Below are 24,467 nucleotides of genomic sequence, written 5' to 3' on the forward strand. Positions count from 1 at the left end.
TATAATCTGTGGCCTATTATTATCTGTCAGACATGCAATCATGTGCTGACAAGGCTTCAGTTGTGTGTCATTCAATAGATCAATTAAATACCCTGAAATTATTACTTTACTTAATTAATTATCTAAACATTCATTACCATGTAAGAATCATCCCAAAACTAAACCACATCATGTTCAGGGAACATATATTAACTGTATGTGCTTTAAGAACATCTGAGGATAATTTATATACTGTATTTACATGTTTAAGTTCATCATACAACAGGAACTCCATTTGGCTTCTCTGTTGCTTTCAGAGACTGGCTGTTAACTGATGATTCCAAATTTAAAGAAAATAGACCATAAATGATCTAAAATTCGTGGGAAAGTAATATTTAACTACAAAACTGATTTCTGTAGGGTAATAACTAAAATAAATAGTGTGATTTTAAAGTATTGTGTAATTGTACCAGTGGGTGGAAATGTTATTTCTTATTAGCATGCATTAAACTTCTCATCCAAGCCACAAAAATGTGGGACAATTAAATTTTCCTTCATAAGAAACAGATTCATGTTTTTACTGATTCCATCTCATATTTCTGTACACATTTTGGGTTAATTCATATCCATTGGGTAACAAATATTGTAAAATCTAACTAATCATCCCTTTTCAAATGTAAATAAACATCTACAAGGCTTATACATCCACGAAGTCATTGAATAGTCAACCACAAGACAAGCTCACATTATATTCTACGAAAATACTTTTCACTTTTCAAGGACATGGTTTTAATTTTCTCAGGAAGAATGATGTCATGTCAGTGGAGATGGTAATCAGATTTGTGTAGTTCACTCCCTCTAGCTGGAAAAGAGTCCCATACTAGGCTTACCAAGGCCACAACAGGCAAGGCCATCTCAGAAATTTAAACCCCACTAAGGAAATAGTATATATTTCTACAAGAAAAAAAAAAGAAAGCACAGCTGTTAAACATACTTAAAAAAAGAAAAAAGAAAAAAAAGCTTTGCTGATGGCTACAAAATTGTAGGCCATTTTATTCTGCACAAGCAGAATAAAATACTGCCCTAAGGCTTTATATTCAGTGACAGACACCCTTATCTTTATTACTATGCATAAAATGTGTGGGTCAAATTAGATGTGGCTCTTTCACACACTTAACACTTCACTACATTGAATCACTTGCAAGGCTTTATGCTTTAATCAATAAGTAATGATTCATAATCTTTTAGTATAAAAGCAAGTTTAAAGTTTAAAAGACTGTGAGTTGTATCCTATGATTTTCTATTTGTCTAGCTGGCATTCAATAAAATTGGGAACTATGAGCACAAGTGACCTCCAAGACAAATGCCTTGTCATTTTCTTTTCACAAGTCTGGAAGCACAAAGGGGAGCTTTGATGTCAACTGGACAACTCAACTGAAAAATAATTATAACATACCTATGCACAATGTAACATTTAAACCATCAAAGTAAGGTACATGTACATCACTGTGTCTGACTTTATGTGATTTATGTAAACATTAAACCCTCCAAAACAAAGTAGTCAGAGTAGCATCAATATTTTTACACAGTAGTTTTTGCAAGAGTGCACAGTGCATGTCAAAACATGCATGAGTGGGTATAAATGAAGGGGTGAAGAATAGGCATTCAGTGCATTTTGCTGTGAGAACCATGTAATTTCTGTGCAGAAATTACAGTGAAGAGCCATTGGAATGCTCCATGGAGAGCCTCACCATAGTCGTTACCCTCTCATGGTCCTGACTCCAACAAACAGGAAATGCCACCAATTTACTGATTCAATTTTCCCATATGTACCACCAAGCATCTGGACGGACTGCTGGAAATCTGCACGATATCCCAAAATCCAACCCAACTGCAGCAGACCACAGCATCCATGCTCTACACAAGCCATTAGGAGGCGACCCCTGCAGTGGTGGCCAATGATTGTCATGGATCTCCACGTGTTATGGGGGTCTTGTCATGGCTGCAATAAGACATTGCAGGGGCTTCACATTAGTCCCTCTGCTCACTTGCATGCTAGCAGGGTTATTTTGATAATGACAAATATGACAATGCCTTTGCTATCTTGTGCTCTGACTATGCTGATATCACACAGATTTTTGATCGATGATTGATGATCTCAATTGCACTTTCTTCTTTGAGTTCATACTAGTGTTGGGTCGTTGCTGCAGGACCTTGCACTGACTCTCCTGATATTCAATTTGTGCTGTTTTGCTCAATCATCGTTTCAGTGTTCTGTGCATGTAGTTTATGTTTTAGTGCTCTAAACTGGTAATGCACAAGCACTGCAAGTTTTATGTTTATTGAACACTCACCTATGACCATATACTTATAAACAGGTATGTTCTTACAATATTTCCAAAAGCACTTGAAGCTTTAAAGCAGAAGTGGTATTAAAGTGCTTTCCATTTTAAACTTTTTCACCTTCAATATTAAAAATTAAAATCAATATCAATATGAATATAAATGACCACATTTTTAAGACTTTAAGACTTATTTGCCTAACAGGAAAAGCCAAAGACAACATCTGTGCCTGATCAGCAACTGAAGCCTTAGTCAAAACACACACAAAAAGAAAGAAAATAAGACTGCACTATAATTTCAGGCAAACTATGCAGAACATTTTATTTTCCAATCTCCTCTACAGCACAGGGAATAAGGGTATTTGATAAATTGACAGGGCCTGATTAAAGATTATCTTTTGTTGCAGACCTTAACTAAGTGTGTATCTTTATCCAACAATCCTGTGGTTTTGTTGAGCTCTAAAAGCCTGAAACAAGAAAGATAGAAACATCTGATTTTCATAGAAAGTAAATTGTCTATATCTGATTTTTCTCATTAGTCAGTTTAATCGTATTATCAAATTCTTCACTTCTAAAGACTTCTGTAGAAAACATGAAAAAAATATGCTAAGTACGTTGGAAACAAGAGCCAGATCAATTTTGACAGAACGACTGGCAGGCACACAGCATATATATATATATATATATATATATATATATATATATATATATATATATATATATACATACATTTTAATGACAGTGACTCATGAACACAAAGACAGCCAGGTTCTCAGAGGAAGGACTAATGGACTAATTAGTCTAATTTGTGAGGTGATCAGTTGATAGCTGGAAGTTCGCCACACAAAAATAAATTGTTGTATCTCATAAGTTACCAAAAAGACATGACAAGAGCAGTTCTAGAAAGTGCTGTTATTGTGTGTACATGCACATACAGCTCTGTAAAAAATTAAGAGACCACTTAACATTGATTTCTGAACTTGGAGTGGTCTCTTCTTTTTTTTTCCAGAGCTGTACATGGTGTGTATGCACTTGTCTGGGTGGAATAGGATTGTGTAATCACTTAATTTGATCTGCAGTGTAGCTGTTCAACACCAATGTTCATCCATAGAACAATCTCCAAATACCTACGTTCAAAATGGTTTATTATTATACTGCTGTCATTTTGTTACACTGGCAAGTGACTAAACAATCAATACATCAAAAACATGTCCTTGCTTGTATGAAGGAGCCATGAGGATTAGAAAACCAAATGCAGGTTTCTTACCTTCTTCACATAGGTTGAGCTTGGACAGGTTCCGACTGTTCATACCCTCGAAACCTTCTTCATAGACAGAGCCATTCTCACCATCCTCGTAAGATCTCAGGTACATGGCCTTATTCTCCATGTAGATGCTGGTAAAGCAGAAGATACACAAACAGTTGTTGGAAATACTCTGAGATCTGAAATCTACCAACATAAATTAAGTTGCACGTACATTTATCCATAGCACAAGAAGAACATGCACAAAGAATGTCCTGCTGCATAAAATGTTTAGACAAAAAGTCATTTCGATTCATGTATCTCAGAGTAAATGATATGTCTGCTTTCTTGTTTTGTTTACAAAAGTACTTTTACACCTACCACTTTGGAGACCACTTAGCATAACTATGACAATTATAATCAACATCTAAATGTTTACTTGGCATCTCAATTGAAAACTGTTATTTCAAGGAAAGATAAATGGCAATTTAGTATTTCTTTTATATCTGTATTTTTAACAGCTTTCAACATCCCCATTAGTATTGCTTTGTGTATGTTGTATAAAGAGAGACTATATAAATCCCTATAGCTTGTTAAAACAATCAGACTCATAGTTATATTAAACAAAAAACACATTACATTTTCAGAAGACCAGTTGATATAATAAATAGTCACAGTCAAATTTATTTAAGGCGGAGTTAATGCCAAAAAAGACAGATCTTATTCTGTTACATTGCTCTCTCTTGTTGTCTAGGACTTGAAATCCACAGGACTGTCCGGTTTGAAGACTTTGTATTGGATGGACTGAAGATAGGAGCCTGCTGAGAGGCTTATACTGGAGAATAACACACAATTATACATTAAGATAATGTAAAACACATGACCTGCACACTGATAAATTATCAACATCAAATATTAGTTCTTTGAAAGGGTTCAGAATATTAATCCATGATGCCGGAAATAATCTGTCACACATATTTACATCCAGATCCTCCTGTGCTGCCATCTAGTGCTGTAAATCAAGCATCAAAGCAAATCTCTGCCATCAAATAGCTGTTGTGCAAGAGTTAACATTTCATCTTCAGCACAAGATTTATAACCAGAATCACCTTGAAATGAAAAACAACAGTCACAGTTCATGTGGGGGTAAAAAAGACACATAAACATATATATATATATAGGAAAAGGTGCTGTATATCAACACATTTTTAAGACGTTTAAGGCTATTCTCCTAAGAATTTAGGTTTATACAAGAAAAGGTAGCATTGTTATTGCTTTAAATGGAGCATTCTGGGAGTAAGGTTCCATTGTTTTGTTTTGAATTGAATCTGAAACCACCCTAATCTCTGTTCGGTACTTTACAACCCTGATTGTGAATTGGTGTGACTGATTAATTGTAATGAGGTTCAGTTTTACTTGCTTGACTTAGGGAATGACTGGCTGGCAGCCGGGTCCAGACCATCGAACCCCGCCCCCCAGCACCTCTGTTACAGATAATGAGCCAAGGAGCAGCTGCAGAGGCAGTGGGATGTGAAATAATGAACGCTAGGGCTGTGTGATGTGGATTGGGTATTTATACTGTGAGTGATCCGAATCGGAGTTGTCTACTCCCGCAACTGCATAATACATTCCAATTAGCAAATGCATTTCTGCGGGCAGTTTTCATTTTTCTCCCTGTTAAGCTTACTCTACTGATTAAGATCTCTCTTTTATAACTTGCCAACATTATTTTCTTGCCAATGTTTTAAGGAAATTAAACCTGTTGCAAGGATACACTAATGCATAAATGAGAAGAAATGTACTAATTTTGTTTACAAGGTGATGCAAACCAGAACACCATATCACTGTTATTGTTGAATATTCTTATAAGATTAATACAGGTAAAAGCATCTGCAAGCTACATACTGGTCACCAAACTAAACTTAATTTGTCTTAATAATAACTTGGCATCCTAAAGCCCTTACCTCTTTAACAAAAACTCAAGATTTCGACACTGAGGTCTCACAGTCTATTTACGTTTCCCCCAGAGAGCTATACAGTCGATAGGGGTGTATTTATAAATGTGTCTAAAAAATGGTGTGTCTCATTACCGTATACATATTTGGTGCATTACAGAATAACATTTCCCCTTGTTTCCAATAAAAAATAATCACCTTGAAAATGCCATGCACTTAATTGACTTGTTCACCCTCCCTAGTAGGGCGGATTTGCAGGAAACCAAGGAATGCAATGTCTGTGCTAATACTTGTGAGATGGTTTAAAACTTTTGTTTAGTGTATATAATGCAATGTGGATATACTTTGTGAAGGCATTTACAACTACGGATTCAAGTATTCAATCCTCTTCAATATCAACTGCAAAACACAGAATCTCCATAGAACAGGTCACACTATATCATTTGTGTTAGTGTATCTAAATACTTTCCTATTCAGAATCCCTAGGGTAATAGGATAAGTGTTTTTTTCAATAAATTCTCAAGTATTTTACTCTAGGTTTCCGTTGCCATTTTTTTTTCTTTCTTTGGCAGGAACACATACACTCACTTATCAAGAAACATCTTGCTTTGCAAACTGTGAAGCAGGTCGGCATGCTTTTCACCCGTGGGAAAATGTACTGTGCCATCTCTAATGCTTTAAAGTTTAATGTAAATCCTGAGAGCTTCATCCCCCAGAGGAAATCTGTGTTGTCTTTTTTGCCATTATTACCATAAAGAATTCAGGCAGCCAGGAATCTTGAAATTAGGAGCATTTATAGGGGGTAGTGTCTGTGTCCCAAGGGAGAGATAAAAACAATCCCATTCCTTTCAATAGCTCCCAGGTTAAAAATCTGTCCTGAAATCATGGGTCCAGGCTCTGACACGGATAAGAGAATCTCAGAACCATGAAAACAAAGTTTCCCACATCAGACTGGTGGTTTAAGAAAGGCGAAGTGGTTAAATGGTCTTAACTGACTACACTTTGAAAGCAAGTTCAACTTTTATATTTATCAATAACATGTTATATACATACACACACAATTTCTCTCTCTCTCTCGAATAAGTAATAAAAATAATTTGCAACTGGAATTACTGCTGTTTTTAACTTGCTCAAGATCTCAGCCTAATAATGTGGACCTACCAATGCCTACGACCCAATATTTATCCGTGTATGAGTATCTGTATCCCCCTGGACAGTGTTTGGTTAAATAATTTACTCCTAATGTATACAAGTAGCGATGTATGAGCAAACAGCACACTGCTGCTTGTCAGGAAAGAATATGAATGGGGCAAAACCCAGCACTCTGGGTCTCAGCAGCAAACTCAGAAATGATTAGCCTACATTTAAAATCATACCAAGGTCACTGGGGAAGAATGAGTCTATGTCTGTCAAAACTTTCAAAGAGTTTCTTATTCCTGCATGGCTGAATGTACAGCTGCAATGTGCAAGGATGCAGCTTTGTATCTGTTTGAATATGGAAATGTAACTGCAGGATGCAAAACCACAAACACTCAATGTAAGCACCATAAAACTATAGAAAGTACTAGACCTAAAGCCAAACAAAATAATAGGGGGGGAAATGCTGAAACACAGTTCATGACACTGATCTTGTTAAAAAGAAAAAAAAAAACTGTATCTGTATTACTTTTCTAAGCAAAGTTTAAACAGAACAACCTTTTTAAAAATGTATTTGTACGTTAGCCTTACCAGCTTCATCAGACATGTTCTGTCAGTTTGATGTGAAGAACTTCAACTTGAACACTTTCAATTCCAGAGCACTTGAGTTTGTAAGGCAAGTGTCTGAAACAAGTGCAAGAGGCTAATTTTACTGTGAAAAACAATTTGCACGAAATCAGCTTGTTCAAAGGTGATCTTCAACGCCAACTGTTAAGTCTATCCAAATGTCCCGATTAAAACACCAGATTTAGTGTGGCACTTACCTTATCAGTTCAAAACCAGGGATCTGTGATCAGTCTCCACGCGTTAACATTGGCGCATCTTTTCTGCGCTTTCAGTTTTCCAATTCTTTCTTTGGCAACAGTGGCGGTAGATGTTATCACAGAGATCATAAAGATTTTAATCCACCAAAGGCTATATCGACACTATCGTTTCACTAAAAAAATAAAACAATGAGATAAATCTTAAAGCAAGTGAGAGCAGTCAGGGACGTGCATGAGAAATATGTGATCCCCAGGAAAGTCTGGGTATGAAATCATTCGCTTCAGCAAGCCAGTCACAGGGAGTATGTTGTTATACTATAAGACGTTTATCCTCTCATTAGACATGTCATGCACTACATTATATACGCTTCCAGCCCCTGCGTTTGAAAGCAAAGTCTACTTCATTAATTGTTTTGTGTGTGTGTAAACTTTTCATTTTTAACCAAGGCGCCCTCTTCTGGAGATACAAAATGATTCTCCTCATGTGTCTTGAAATACTCGCATAACTCGCGAAGATTTCCTTCAAAACATGTCCAAACGTGCATACAAGGACACTATTATGACATTTTTCAAGAAAGAGGTGTTATAGCGATTGTGCATTCAATATTTGAATCATAATTATTTTAAGATTGTGTTCACACTCTCCTTGTGTAGTCCACTGTTGTTTTCTTGATTTATGGTATGCCTATTTTTACTGTTATTTAATATGTTCACTCCCTAATGAATCTCTTTATAAGTAAGTAGGTATGCAAAGGTACTATATAAAATATATAATATAAAATATCACAAAATATCTCATTGAAAACTCGTGTAACATACATATCATGTTTTTCATATATTTGTGATATATTTAGAGTACAATATGAATATATAAAAAGTATAATAGACATCAGTTTTCTATTTGGGACAGGAAACACAAAGTTAGAATCCTGAAAACAAACTTTCCAGACTAAAGCATCAATGGCTGACTAGCACTCAATACAATTCCTTCCTTTGTGCAAGCAATTATACAGCCAATTTCATTCATGAGCAAATCACCACACTTCCCATGTAAGTTCCTGAGACATTTTATAATTTTCAGTGAATTAACACCATTATGTTGTGCATCTCTTTTGATTATATGTATTGCACAACATTTACAATTCCATATTGTGTGTAACAGAAACTCCACATTCTTCAACCACTGCCTTTCATACAACAGCTGCCTTTCATACAACAATGCACAATTGGTTAGGTACTACAATGTAGACATATGTTTTTGGGGGTGTATTTGCTTGTTTTTTTTTTAAGGTTTCTTGAATTCCACAGCAACTTTCGGTAGGTTGCTGGCAAGAGTAACTTTTCAGGCAAACTTTTATAGTTTATTGCACCTTCATTCACTAAAGGGCAAAAATATGAACCTTCAGATGCTAGATATGAAAATGCATTAAACATGGAGTGATTCACAAGGTTTAGCACAACCATTACTGAGGACAGCAGTGAAAGCAGAACCATTCAAAAATGATCTGCTACCTGAAAAGACTCATTTGAATCAATCCTGTTGTTTACAATTACATTTGCAATTGTGAGGACAGCCTGTGATGGTATTTGTCATACTTGTGTATAATTGAGCCTGGGTTTCAGGTCTAAAATATGTTCCATTTTATTCTGTGCATTAGGTAGCAGGCACATGCAATTTCAAAAGTATTCATTATAAAATTAATGGTACAGCAAACTTATTCTATGCAGCAAACTTATTCTTAAGATTATTTACCTTAAAGGTTAAAAGATCCCTGGGTTTCTTAGTTACAGGTATCAATGTTACTCTCCCACTTTGTTGCTGCTCTCCTGCTATTCTCACCTCTTTCCTTCAATGTTCCTGCTGTCCATAAGAATTATCTCTGCAGTTTTTCAAACACTGTTTGAGCTCCCAGCCCTGTGCTCCGTCACAGATACTGCACTCACTGATCATAGTCAGACCGGGAGTGGGGGGAGCATGGGGCTGATAGGGCTACTCAGCTTCAACACCTGTCTTTAAAGAATTTTGGGTAGTTTTGCAGTCATATTGAAAGTTGTTATACTGATTAAAATAACAGGTGAATTCCTTCAAAGTTTGAAGAGAAATATCTAATTTTATTCATTGCAAATGTGCATTAAGTAAACATTGAAGTCAGCAAATAGGCAAGTAGTGGATTACAGGTAGATCTTATTTAAATATAATCATAACCATCAGCTTATATCATCCCACTGCTGGATGAAGGCCTCCCCAAATTGTATCGACTTTGATCTACACTCAATGGAAATCAAGGTCACTACCAAAAGTTTCAAGAAGTTGTGAGGGGTCAGATGATTTAAAAAAAAAAAGAAAGTGTAGGCTTATGTTTACAACAGTTATTTTCAACATTTATGGGATAGAAATGCTATTGCTGTATACAATAAGGATAATCTTACAGCTTTCGTTACTGATTTTATGTAGTGAGTAAATAAAATGTTAAAATCCTATCTGTCACAGACAAGGTGGTAATCAGCCAATAATTTAATGGGCAGAAATCTAATAGAGGAGCTGAAACAGACTTTCCCAAATTGAGAAGCTGATTGACATTTTTCCAGCGAAGCTTGACCCACCTCCTCCTGTCTCGTCATGATGAAATCTGCACCCGCTTTGGAATTTAAGATATTTGTTACGGTCAGAGAAAGCACCCTTTTAACAGCTTCTAAAGATTCAACACATGGTCATTTTAAATAGTTTTTAACTAGTAAAATTCACTGATATCTTTTGTAACTCTCTCACCCTCCCAGTGACATTTCCTGGCCTCTTCCCTGTAGCATGCTGCTTAGCATCAGTAGCAGATAAAGGATATCTTCAATAAACACTGAATATATTAACAAATATTACAAGGACAAGATTGTAACCTGGTGCAAATAAGATGTTTGATGTCAGCAATGCAAGGCTCAAGGTTATCAAGAGGACTTAAAGAAGCCGGTTTAAATATTAAAACAAAAAAGCTCCAATTCCTAGATTTTGTTTCAGGATTAGTGTGAGAGTGGTACTACTGTTAGACAAGTGGAAATGGATGATACTTCTTTGTTGGAGTAGGGGCCATTTATGATGAGTAAAGACTGATGGTATGATAACATTAACCCTTGAAATATCACTAAACCATCAATTTGTCTATAACCTGAGAATTGTTTTTATTACATTTCCCCACCTGTTTGTGTGCGTTTTTGCCAGCTACATTGGCTCCGGGGGGACAGAGTGTAAGTTGGACTACCTTGTTCACAGGATGCAATGATTTCACATTCTGTGTAGGGGTCAGATGAAGTGGATAATGGCTGTGGTTGAGCCATACAGCAATTTGTGAACTGAAATGTGTTTGTATAGTTTCACCAGCTGCCGTTGAATTACGCCGTCGCAGGTTGCCCGTTATAGTTGGGACCGGAAAGATGAATCCCGTTATGTCCCTCTGAGATCGCTGTCCACTCATCACCACACCCCTCGCTCTCATCTCTATTCCCTTCAAGGGCGAAGCAGCACTCGGGGCTCAGTTGGGAATGGGATCCAGTCGGGGAAAGCAGCAATATAGGGCAAAAGAGAATCAATATAGCAGACTAATTCCTACAAATAGCCGTGGATATTCCTTCTTTGTGTGAATTTAGACACGTTTATTCACACAAGCAGCCTGGGGAGTGGACAGCTTTTGGCGGTTTGGCTCCCGTTGCACAGACATGAGACACATTGGCATTTACACAGCATAGGGCCTAACTATCTTTTAGCTTTTCTTATCTTATAATTCCTCTTTTTGCACAAAGGCAGTTTAGAACATTTTAACCCTTTTTACCCAGCCTTCTTCAAATACTGAGCAATGCACTTCTTTCATACATACAACCAGCTGGCTCCCAGTCCTCCTCTCTTGTCCACCCCTTCTCGCTGCACCACACCCCCTTTTTAAGCACTCAGCGGTGGATAATTACCACTGGGGAGCAGGTGGAAATGGGGAATAGGCGTGGGAATGCAGAACACATGCCCCATTGTCCAAGTGGGTGTCCTGTCAGTCCAGAAGCTCACAAAAACGTGCGCTACACAATAAATATAGTGAATATAAAGTGAAAACAAGGAAAATACATCAAAAAAAAATTAACAATAATAACACAACCAATCAATCAATATAAATAATAATTAGTGATAATCAATTAAACTCACACAGGGATAAATTATCTAAATGAGCCTCTGTCATGTCTGTGACACTAACTCTACAGTTGAATTACAAAAGCAACTATTTGATGAAAGTATTCATGGAAGAGTGAGAGTATGTTTGTCTCTGGATATTAAGCGCAGACTTTTAGTTAATCTAATTTACCTGTACCAAAGGGAAACTGTAACATTTTTGGGTACCTAAAATGCAATGTGAGGGACCAAAATCCTTAGATTCAAGAGTTAGATCTCACGATATCTGGACACAATGAATGCAACATGAAAAGTATGTATACTTGTTCATACAAATTATCAAAACAAATAAATGTAAAAAATTGTATGTTGAATCTGAGATATCAAATAGTTTTGTAGTTTTAAGTTTGGGAAGCTATGTAAAAAGATCTACCATTTAGTTTATTGTTGTTCTAAACCTGTAAAGCAGGAAAGCTTTGGTTTGTTTGAAGTTGTATATGTACGGTATAGCCATGCATTTAAACCACATTACATACGTGTAAAATACAGTGTATTTTTTCAATTATATATTTATTCTTTGTTAAGCTTTTTCTACATGCAAATTGTATTTTTTTTTTCTGTATACATGCAAAATGTTAAAAAGCTCTGTATAACAAATATCCCCAAATGTACACTTCCAAGTACCTGGTCAGCAAGGCCATCCCTAAAAATATTTGAGGGTTTGGGCATTAGTGAGAATCCAGGGGAAATACACTACTTTAATCTGTTCATTGTTCATTCACAATAAAATACAAGTACAGACTAGGATTTCTGCTTTTTCTGTAATGCCAGACTGTATTTGTCCCTATTGTAATATTTGTGTTTGTATGCTTTACTTAACTAATGATTTGGAAATCCATTTACCCAACTGCAGATTGAATAGACTTTGGAAAAACTGTTCATGTTTCAATTGTAATTCATAGAAGATGTAAGATTAGAGCTTTAAGGAACAGCAGGAATAAAGCAGATTGGAAACTCTGTGAAACTCTAAATCACCCTAGGAAACTTAATGTATTTATTTACACACAAATCAGAGGTAGAAGCTGAGCCCTCCATTTTGTTCTGCACTCCTTTGTTTTATTACCTCCATTATGTCTGCTAATACATTTTCCTGCCTTATCCTGTTTCAGTTTTGTATTGGAACTAATTAATATGCCCATATGTCTTGTAGATTAATTACCTTAAATACCACTGTAATAGCAACTGCTACACAATGCATACCTTAACTATGCAGCTGCCACTTTCATATTTCCAAGTAGTAAAGTGACTGGGAGTATATTTTTCTGAAGAAACACTATTTACAGTTTGCTTGGCCAGGATATTGAAAATATGTTGTAATACTATCAAAGGCTCTGTCTCCCTACCAATAACTGAACCACTGTACTATTTTCCCAATGTCAACCCTAAAAGCCCTTCCTCTGCCCTTTCAATAATACTTTGTGATAATGTCTCTGGCAAGGTGACTTAAATATTTGCTTTATGTATTGTTAGATAACTGAGTCTTTAAATAGGTTTGATATAAACAAACTGAACTTTTGGGTGAAAAAAACCAAACCCAAACCAAAACGTGAACAGACAGATACAATGGAAAGAGTTGAGACTGTAAAAATTAAAAGAAAAGGGGAATCCTTACCAACTATTGGTTATTTTACTATTTTGAAAGGGTTGCAAACACTGGCAGGTACACTGAGTGAGTGCAAACTCTCAGCGAACGTCTTTTTTGAGATATATAAGTAGAATAAAAAAAATAAAAATATATATTTGATTGTTTTGGGTGGTTGACTGCCTAAACACGTTTCTAACGTTTCTGTGCCATTTCATTCCGGTTAACATTTTGACCTGTGGCATCTAAACAGCAAGCTGCATCCTTGTGTAATCACAATAAGTGTTTAAGGCTTTCATTGTGTTCAAATGGTTATCTTGAAGCTAATTGCAAACAAAAATCCCATTATTCTCTGAGATTGATTAGAGGATTTTGGACTAGCTCATCAAATTAAAGTTTTCAAATACTAAAACACATGAGGAAAAATTGCTTTCTAACTGGCTTTCACAGTTATGTTCTGACATTTTTTCCAACCCTTGTAGAGTGAGCTTTTAACTCGCCAACAATACATATTTCATTCTTATAAACATCCTCCCTAAGAAATTCCTGAAATAGTGATCATGCTATTTAATTCATAGCAAGATTATTTGTCATACATTTCTAATTACCACCAAAGCAATGGTAAGTCATTAATTCCTTATTTCAAACATCCAACACCAACCAGCTTCCTCAAACTAAAATAACTGTGCATCTACAAACAGAAAACTATGGTAGAGATAAACAGCATATTATTCTGTACTACATGGGTCTATATCTGTATAGCGCCACTCCAGAGCCAGGGCTGGAGATCCCTGCTGTACTGCATACTTTACTCTGGGAGATCGTTGCGTTTTGAAAAACAAAGGCACATTACATGGATAATTAGATCTAGGTTTTTGGTGATTCATATATGTTTTGGTTTCACCAGTCGCAGGTGTGAGTCATGTGTGTGGCGTGTCAACGAGGGCGGGGCTTCAGCTGATGGGCTGCTGTGATTGGTCGCCACGGTACCAGCTAGTGAGACCCGCAGAGGGTTAGATAGTAACAATTGGTTGCTGCTTCTTCTCTGGTGATCCTTTTGCAAAATAAGACCATTTAACCAGTAACGAAAATGGTCCTATACCTGCAATACTCGACCACTATGGCAGCAGATGAGTCAGTACATGTATAATTTCCCCATATCAAATGAAATCATTCCTCCGAGAGACAGCGCTAGTGGAAAACGTGACTTTCCCAGGTGTGCCAGGAGACAGGCAACGCAGGTGACGGTCAATGTAAGCACAGTTTGTATTATATATGAATATAGAAATATATTGGTAGCTGGTACACTATAATGGCGATGGTATTGTTTGAAAATGTCATTTTTCCACTGAGAAAGATTATACATGTCCTGGGTGTGTTGAGAGGTTTGCATGCCTGTCCTATGTGTGTGCAATGTCGTCAGTCCGTGTGGTCTTCTGAAGCAGACAGCTGTTGACACACGTCTAGTATTGCTGCAATACTCAAGCATGCGTTTACCTTTAGCCACAAAGTTTATACTGAGAAAAACAGAGGAAGAATTACAACTGAAAACAGAATCGAAAGACTGAATAAGACGTATATGAAGATTAATAGGACGAAAAGGAAAAAGAGAAACGGATATATGCAATGATGCCGACAACCAAGAGGTGGTGCGTTTGTATTGGGAATACTATAGGTCTCCAAGTTGCCACCATTCGTCACAATAATCGTATTATTCTTTATTTGGTGCATTGTATTTACATGATTACATTTGGTTATTCAATTATTATTTTTATTAACTGTAGATTTCATGTATGCACTTTGAAACTGTAAATGTATTATTCCTGATTTGTAATTTTGTACTGCATTATTGCACTTTTGCATTGCTCTTGTATCCTGTAAGTTGCCCTGGATAACAGTGTCTGCCTATAAATACATAACTAATAATACTATGTGTGTATGTAAACATGTATCTGTAATCTGCTTATCTTCTGTTATGGATACATATACACCACATTTACTTTGATACTGTATCTCTCTAGGGAAGGGAAAGTGTAAAGCTGCCCACAACAGTGAACAAAGAAGGTAAGACCATATATGTATAAATAAACTTGCACAGAAAAAGTATGTCATATTTTTTTGTATGTTTTCTAGTAATACACTAATGCTATATGGTCCAGTGATTAAGGAGGATGTTTTAGTTATCAGGAGACGAGCCACAGCTCAGCTATTGACTAACTTCATGTCACCCTCACTGAGTTACTTATCATTGTGATCTGCTGATGAGATCCAAAACTGAGGTCAACTTGTAAGTGAATCTGCAGTATAAAATGCCAATAAATAAAAAATAATAGTAATAAAATATACTGTTACATGTTTTTCTGCTTCCTTTAGTTTGGTTGTTTTGTAACCACTGTAAGGGTTTTGTTTTATATATATATATATATATATATATATATATATATATATTATTAATAACTATTTATGTTGATTTAAGAGAAAAGATTGTGATACATTAATCAAACATATTTCAAAATCAAAATGTATTTTCCAAAGGTTATTTTGTTTAGTATTAATTGATTTAATGTGCCAATGCTGAAATTCACAAGACATTTTAAAAGTACATTTAGAAAGTTTAGCTATGCAAATTAGATGTTGAGTTGCAGAATTGCTATACACAATATTTCCATCCATGCAGACAGACAGACAGGTTTTTGTTATCTGATTTAGTTTCATCAGATTTTTTCTGCTCATTTTCAAACATTTTTTTTTTACATTTCGTATTATTAAGTAACAATTTATACCCTACATATGGGCAGCAAAACTGATCATATCAATAAAGAAGAGTGATCAGAATAAAAGAGACACTAGGGACTCTTAGAAGCACTGTCTACCAGATTATACTCGGAGAACCATCTTGGATAAATATGGTATGCAGAATGTGTCAGGTTGCAGCTTATGGTATATGAATATGAAAAGTAATTATTTTCATAACTACTTAATTGGTCTATTTATAAATTAAATTATAGTATTCTACAGTGGTTTTGTGGTATTAAATACTGTGGACAGCTGTTTGCTTGAGGTATCCTTGGATATATTCAAATAATTGTTTCTGACATTCCCTACAGCTGTATTGACACTGAAACAAAGAGATCTGAGGGTTCTTTAACTAGGAACAGAGCATATGTCGAAGGTAGGTACGCCTGTCTTTATTTTCTTTGTTAGGTTGGAGAGGCTGTCACTAGATTAGCAATCAGAAAGCCTGTATTTTGTCCTGTTGTAATGACATAGTATCAAAACAACATTTAGGAATTCCCCCTTATTTGCTGTTTTTGTTGATTTAACCAAGAGGGATTTGAGTGAATTTAGTAATCCTACGGACAAGGATTCGATTGGCTGTCCTATTACAGGTTGTCAAACTGTCCACCTAAAAACTACCTAGAAAAACCCACATACCTGTGGCTTCTACAGACTCTATACAACAGCTTTGTTCTAAGGTGAGGATAGGAGTTTTAAGAAGTGATAGTGTTACAGTTGAGGTATGAGTAAGGGTTTGTGTTTAAAGATATGTGATTGGCACATATCAGATGAATTGCAGATTAATTGAGAGCATGCTTTTGAATGTTTGATAGCCCAGATGATTTTGAGAGAAAAAAATACTGGAACTTAAAATGTAGGTGAAGTTTGGCAAGATAGTCATTTCATTGGGAAGACACGCCCCAAGCCAAACCATACCTTTTCGAGACTTCATGCATGTTACTGGCCATTTTGACTTCCCATGAGAAATATATTTATTCCCTTTTAAAGTAGATGTATGCAGGAATAAACAGTTCTTCCCCAGAAGGCACATTTGGTTTTAAATCTCTTGCCTCTGTGTGGGAAAGTACACAAGATCTGTTGTTTATCTTGGTGCTCTGGTATATAGATTCTTGAATCTATTTTTTAACCTCTAAGATAGTATTTCAGAATATGAAGAAAAAAGTTTAATATTTGCAAGTGGAATATCTGTTTATAATTAGATTTACTTTGATTTGTACAACTACTAGAATCTGCCTTTACATGGCATGTGTATATGTGTATATATTATAATATAATATAATATAAAATACAGACATGCTCTTTTTCCCCCTGAGTGATATAAAGTATATTTTGTTTGGATTACTGTCTGCCAACAAGAGATAAAATATCTGTAAATATCCTATTTAAATACCCTTGTCCAGAAAGTGTCTGTATGAACATTCCTAATCCCATTGTTGTTTTAAACATTCATCATGTTATGTTGTTCTGTTTTGACTTTGTAAACACTGTCTAACATAAAAGTGTGACTTCACAAACTATAATAACTACACACAGACTTGACTTTAGTCTGCATATCTTAACCTATTTTCACAGTATATCTTACAGTATTTATCACTCCAATTTAATCTACATTTAATTATATTTGGTTTTTATTTTAATTTATCTTTGAATAAAATGCTGTTATCTAAGGTATAGAAGTCACATGTACAAATAATCCCCTCCTTGGGCTCTGTGGAGTATTAAACCCCAAAACACTATTTTTTTCAAAAGTTCAAAGTTAACACACCTCTCACTAATTACAAACAAACCACAGATAATAGTTAACTTTTTTGAAAATGCACTTGACTGTGTATTTCTGGTGTGTATGTTAATCAATTTATTTATTTTATTTACTCTAGAATACACTAGGAGGGTTTATTGGTAAATCATGTGGATACTTCTGTGCAACAGGCTTTTACTGACTGTAACACTGTGAGATGAGTTGATGTTTAATAGAGGATAAACCAGCTAATATGAAACAAAACCTATTGAGCACAGTTTTTCTGTTAGAAGTACATCTAATATTATCATACCATTCTGTATATTTGATTAATAGTCCAAGTATTTAGAAGGTTAGGGCTTTGTCTACACAGATGTATATGCAGTATGCAAATATGGAGATTAGCGATTACATTTGGTTTACACAATATTTATAGTAGGCAGCGCACTTCAGACGAGCAGTTTACATCTGCATTTACCTGGAATTTAATTATTTACTCATTTGAAGCACTATTGCAGTGTTCTATTTGGTTCTCTGTTGTATGTCTAGCATGTGCAGCTTTTGCAAATATTTCTTAAAGCTGAATGCTACAGAGGAAATTAGCATTATGCAAAGCCCTTTGGGGCTACTTTACACTCTCTAGTGTGAGCATCACTGTTATATTTACCAGAGTAATTTCCTCTCATTCACAATGAGCAGGAACAACAACATAAAATAATACCCAAACCTGGTAAGGAATGGACCTTCAGAGGACACAAATATACCCATTTCGCCTTCATGAGGAATCTTGTTAAGGCCCACAATTTCTCATCTGTTTTGTACAAAGGACAGGCAGCGGCCCCCAGAGGTGGGCAAGAGAGTGTGCCTGTGGACAGTGCAGGAGGTGTACGACTGGGTGAGAGTGTGCTACCCTTCCCGCCAGGCCGCTTTCCTCCTAGCAATTGTCAATCATTCTATATCAGGTAAAAGTAAACAAATTAATAAATGATAACCTAATAAATAATTATATAATACAGCCAACCTTTGGTCTCCCGTGCTCCACTAGTGATTCGATAAAGCAATATGTTTTTATTATTATTATTTTCCATTTCTTCATCGTGATGTCTGAATTTCTTGTTTCTAGATATAAGAACATAAGATGGTTTACAAAAAAGAGGAGCCACGAGATTCGACCCATCGTGCTTGTTTGGTGTCCATTAATAACTAAGTGATCCAAGGATCCTATCCAGTCTTTTTTTAAATGTTCCCAAATTTTCAGCTTCAACCACATCACTGGGGAGTTTGTTCAGATTGTGACGACTCTCTGTGTGAAGAAGTGTCTCCTGTTTTCCGTTTTGAATGTCTTGAAGCCCAATTTCCATTTGTGTCCCCGGGTGCGTGTGTCCCTGCTGATCTGGAGAAGCTCCTCTGGTTTGAGTTGTTTGATGCCTTTCATGATTTTGAAGACTTGAATCAAGTCCCCACGTAGTCTCCTCTGTTCCAGGGTGAAAAGGTTCAGTTCCCTCAGTCTCTCAGTAGGACTTTCCCTTCAGACCTGGAATAAGTCTGGTTGCTCTCCTCTGAACTGCCTCTAGAGCAGCGATATCTTTCTTGAAGTGTGGAGCCCAGAACTGTACACAGTATGAACTATGTCCTATTATTACAAATCTAAGCAAGAGGTTCACAGTCTATGTGTGTACATAACTAAAATTAGGCAGCGTAAACCTGTAGAGATTCATCACATTTAGTTTCCAGGATTATCATTGTGGTGGAGAAAATAAATGCTTGAAAAGATGCTCCTGTTGAGATCCATTTAATCTTCTGTTGGTTGTTGCTGGTTGTCATGGCATCATGAGTGACATTTATTTTTTTGCACAGCCAGTTCAATGTTACACATGGTTAATGCTCTAGAATATATTTGATTTTGATCTATCAAACCAAACTTGGAAAATGCTCTTGATTAACAAAAGAGTGGTTATACAAATGCTGTGTTTCGATAAATAATAATATCAGAACTATAGGAGTAAATTAATTAATGAAGCATATCATATGATGTCTTTTTTTTGTAGGATTTAGATATTTTTATTTTGTTTCCTAAACAGAAACATTTGTCTCTTACAGCCTATACAGTTCTTAGATGTTTGCCTATAAATTGATTTTATTTTATTTCCCAGTCTGCTTTATTAGGAATGCAAACCACCCCCCACCCCCCTCCCAAAGCACCTACTCAATATATAATGGTAAATAATATACCGTAGGTGGGATTGCTATAATATAGATGTCTTGGCTAGCAGTCTGGTTAGCAGTTAGGCACCATTTCGTTTAATGTCAGTGCTACTGAAACCCCATACAGGTCGGGCTCTTCTGAGGTTAACCGATAGCAAGCTTGAGAGGATGGGTGTTGGGCAGGAGCAGCACAAGGAGATTCTCCATGATGTGATGATCCTGAGAGTACACGAGGAGCTGGAAAACCTCAATGACATTGTCTCTGGTAAGTGCAAGCAGTAACACCACTTCCACTTTGAGACGCTGAGCCACAAGAAAACAATTAAAATAAGGTTGTGTTCTTTACTTTTTCAAACAGCGGGTGTGAGTAAGCTGATTTTTGTGTTTTGTGGAGAGACTGTTCTCATAACTAGAAGAGAAAATTCCACACACAAATGAAAATACAATACTTAACAACAGGCAAGTCGCTGTGAATATGAATGAATGTTTACTCCCTCTCGGTTCACCCTACTGTATTTATCCCTTCCCCAGTCTCTTTCCTTTCATTCCCTCAATAATATTTATATTTACTTCAGTTCCTAGATAAACTAAAGTTTCAATCGTACATGTCTCTGGCAATACAGCCTGTTCAGGTAATAGTATCTCAGACATCCCTTTGAAAGAGAATCGGTCTGGGATGGGAGGTTTTTCTATTAAAGTGTTACATATACAGTGCAGAAGCAAAGATGAAAATACCTTCAATAGAAAAATAATGAAGTTATTTTTTTCCCCCCAATAATTTAATTTTTCACATTAACCACTTTTGATACTGGGGGGAAAAAGCTGTTATAACTTACTGTTGAATAGACAAGTAATACTCTGTAATGGCACTGTGAAATTGAAATTAGAAAGATCATTACATAAAAATGAGTGACACTTTTGGGACTGGAATGGATTGCATCATTATTTTCAAGAATGAAATACTCCACTTTACTAAGTTAATATATTTTATTGAATTTACATATTCAATAGTAAATATGTTTAAATTTAAATGGTGGAAAAATAAATTAAATGCATTGTTTATGCAAACAAAAGACAATTTCAATTACAAAAATACAATGTTAATGTTTTTTTTTTAAATATTTTACATAATGGAATACTAACAAAATATAAATAAAAATCTGATTTAAACATGGAAGAGGTACACCACAAAAACAGGATTTTGAACAGCATGAACCATGTGTGACCTTGGGAGCCAGCAGACACAACTGAGGGTTTCTGTTTTAAGGAGACCAGCTTAAAAAGGCTTACACACATCTTCAAAGAAATTGGCAAAACAGCAAAGTAAAGTGGGAACATCTGATGTATCTTTCAACGGTACTGAAAAGGCAAATCTCCATGGTGGACTAGCAAGAAAATCCCTTTTGAAGCTGTAGCACAACAACAGAAAAAGGTTGGAATCTGCAGTGTAGCATGTGGTGAACATAATACATTTTAGGATTATGTTCTGTCCTCGTAGAAAACTAAAAATCAAATAATAGTGTCCAGCATCTGGGAGTAGGAGCATTGAAGTTTGGGTTTCTGCTGAATTATATGTTTGGTCCTGATTCCAGAACCAGGAAAAGCTACTCTGGTTTGATGTGGTCAATGCCCTTCATGATTTTGAAGACTTGAATCAAGTCCCCACATAGTCTCATCTGTTCCAGGGTGAAAAGGTTCAGGTCCCTCAGTCTCTCAGTAGGACATTCCCTTCAGACCTGGAATAAGTCTGGTTGCTCTCCTCTGAACTGCCTCTAGAGCAGCGATATCTTTCTTGAAGTGTGGAGCCCAGAACTGTACACAGTATCCAGATGAGCTCTAACTAGTGCATTGTACAGTCTGAACATTACTGCCCTTGTTCTAAATTCTACACTTTTGACAATATACCCTAACATTCTGTTTGCCTTTTTTATTGCTTCCCCACATTGTTTGGATGGAGAAAGTGAGGAGTCCACATAGACTCCTAGGTCTTTCTCATGCGTTTCTTCATCTAGTTCTATTCCTCCCATAGTGTAATTATAGTGGATATTTTTGTTACCTGCATGAAATACCTTGCACTTGTCCATATTGAATTTCATCTGCCAGGGTTGGCCCACAACTGAATATTATCTAAGTCCCTTTGAATAACCTGTGCTGTCGAGATTGTATCTGTTGAGCCACCTATTTTAGTATCATCTGCAAATTTGACAAGTTTGCTAAGTATTCCAGCGTCCAGATCATTACTATAGATTAGAAAAAGCAAAGGCCCTAGTACTGATCCCTGTGGAACTCCACTAACAACCTCACTCCAGTTAGAAGCGACTCCTCTAATCGACACCCTCTGTTTCCTATACATCAACCAGTTCATTATCCATTTACTTACATTACCCTGAATGCCTACAGCTTCCAATTTGAGGATCAGTCTTTGGTGTGGAACCTTATCAAAAGCTTTTTGGAAATCTAAGTATATCATATCATATGCTTTCACATGATCTACAGCTGCAGTTGCATGTTCAAAAAATTCTAATAAATTAGTAAGACATGATCTACCTCATCTAAACCCATGTTGACTATCTGCAAGAATATGGTTTTCATTAAGATGCTCCTCTATTTTCTGTCTAATATTTTTTTCCAACATTTTACAGGTGATGCAGGTGAGACTGATTGGTCTGTAATTTCCTGGCTCAGTTTTGTCCCCTTTCTTGTGGATTGGTATGACATTTGCTGTCTTCCAGTCAGTTGGCACATCCCCTTTTCTAAGTGTCATTTGGAATGTTTGAGTTAGCGGCCTATAAATAACTTCCCTCATTTCTTTAAGGTACTTTAGTACCTCCTCCTAATTTATCCTGATCTCTCTTAGGGTTTGACTGGACTGATTGTCAACCTGTGGCATGTCATCTGATTTTTCTTTTGTAAAAACCTCTGTGAAATATTCATTTAGAACATTTGTTCATTTTCCAAGATACTTCAATTTTTGCCCTTTATCTGTTTCACTTCCTCCTTTATTGACCTCTTGCTGTTGTAGTATTGAAAAAAGTTATTTGCATTAGTTTTAGCTATGTTTCTTTCTATTTCCCTCTTTGCTTTCCTGATCCCTTTGTTAAGAACTCTTTGCAGTTCAACGTATTCTTTGTATTTTGTTTAGTCTCTATCCCTTTTGTATGCGCTATACAACATTTTCTTTCTCTTGATATTTTTTTGAATACTTCTATTAAACCATTTTGGCCAATGTTTTTTGGTCCTTAGTTTGCTAAGTTTTAGTACAAATTTCTCCTGAGCCTCAACTTGTATATTCTTAAAAAATAACCATCCATTTTCAACTGAATCTGTATCCAGTGTGCTCCAGTCTAACTCTTCTAAGTGTCACCTCATGCCTTCAAGGTTTGCTTTTCTAAAATTGTAGACCATTATTTTAGACTTGGTCCTTGTTCTTTTTAAAGAATGCCTCAAAGCTAACCAAATTGTGATAACAGTTTGCCATTGGTTCTCTAACTAGTGTCCCTCTGACTCTATCTTGGTCATTTGAAAAGATCAAGTCAATACATGCGGTCTCTCTTGTTGGGTCCCTGACAAATTGAGTTAGAAAGCAGTCATTTACCATCTCAACCATTTCTATTTCTGCTTCTGTAGTCCCAGCTGGGCTTTCCCAGTCTATGTTTTGGAAATTGAAATCCCCCATTATAACAGCCACATCCAACCCATTTTTATATATTGATGGAAATGAATGTACTTTGTAGCAGAGCAGCACAGTGTGCTTTTGTTAGAAAACTCCAGACTCATGTTTTTTCCCTGGCTGGTGTTTCTGTTCACTTAATGAATTAGATTACCCCACTAAACCAGTAGCACATCAGAGTGGAATCTGGAAATGCACTGAGTGGATCTAAGCCAGAAACTTTTACATATTGTTACAGACTTTTTATTTATTTATTTAGCTGTTCTATGTGTTCTAAACTTGGACATCCTAAGCACTTGGGACACCATGCAGGGAATTCTGAAACTGTTAAGATTTGTTAATGCTGTCCCTAGACTTTGCTTAAAGGCACATTTGAGGTTCATGAATGGTAGATTTTTCCTCTGCCCCTGTAAGACTAGAACATTCTCCCAGCACAGACAGAAGGGACTTTTTGCTGGAAGACATACCTTATATATATTATCTATAATGTGTTCATTTGGTTTCCCATAGATGTTGTAAACCACTATCCATCCTTTCTTAGTTAATAAAAATGTATGTGACTAATTTCCTCATCCACTGAGGCTAATATTGTGCATCCATGGTCTACTAGCACAGCATATTCAACAGTGCTTTGGGCACTCATTAAGAGTGATGCAATTGCTGCTTTCATCAATGTACTTTTTTCTTCACACGTCTACTTTGTGTTCTGTGTTATGTTATCAACGTAAAATTCACAATTTAATCAAATTATTATTTAGCTAGTAAGTTATAAATCGTTTGAAGAAGAAA

At 36.0% G+C, this 24,467-nt stretch overlaps 2 protein-coding genes across 3 annotated transcripts in view; one reads left to right on the plus strand and one right to left on the minus strand.

Annotated features, from left to right (window-relative positions):
• Positions 1–7,868, minus strand: part of scara5 (scavenger receptor class A, member 5 (putative)) — a 50,350-nt gene extending 42,482 nt beyond the window's left edge. The window contains exons 1-2 of the mRNA XM_066704586.1: positions 7,481–7,868; positions 3,589–3,716 (exon numbers count right to left, since the gene is read on the minus strand). Coding sequence (XP_066560683.1) covers positions 3,589–3,709 — 121 coding nt within the window. The 5' untranslated portion in view covers positions 3,710–3,716; positions 7,481–7,868. The remainder of the gene's footprint in view (positions 1–3,588; positions 3,717–7,480) is intronic.
• A 6,394-nt stretch (positions 7,869–14,262) lies between these two features.
• Positions 14,263–24,467, plus strand: part of LOC136749934 (sterile alpha motif domain-containing protein 12) — a 51,287-nt gene continuing 41,082 nt past the window's right edge. For both annotated transcript variants that reach the window (XM_066704604.1, XM_066704596.1), the window contains exons 1-5: positions 14,263–14,519; positions 15,288–15,330; positions 16,374–16,438; positions 18,630–18,765; positions 20,136–20,273. In XM_066704604.1, coding sequence (XP_066560701.1) covers positions 16,430–16,438; positions 18,630–18,765; positions 20,136–20,273 — 283 coding nt within the window. In that variant the 5' untranslated portion in view covers positions 14,263–14,519; positions 15,288–15,330; positions 16,374–16,429. The remainder of the gene's footprint in view (positions 14,520–15,287; positions 15,331–16,373; positions 16,439–18,629; positions 18,766–20,135; positions 20,274–24,467) is intronic.

Source organism: Amia ocellicauda, chromosome 1, assembly GCF_036373705.1.
Source record: "Amia ocellicauda isolate fAmiCal2 chromosome 1, fAmiCal2.hap1, whole genome shotgun sequence".
NCBI lineage: Eukaryota > Metazoa > Chordata > Actinopteri > Amiiformes > Amiidae > Amia > Amia ocellicauda.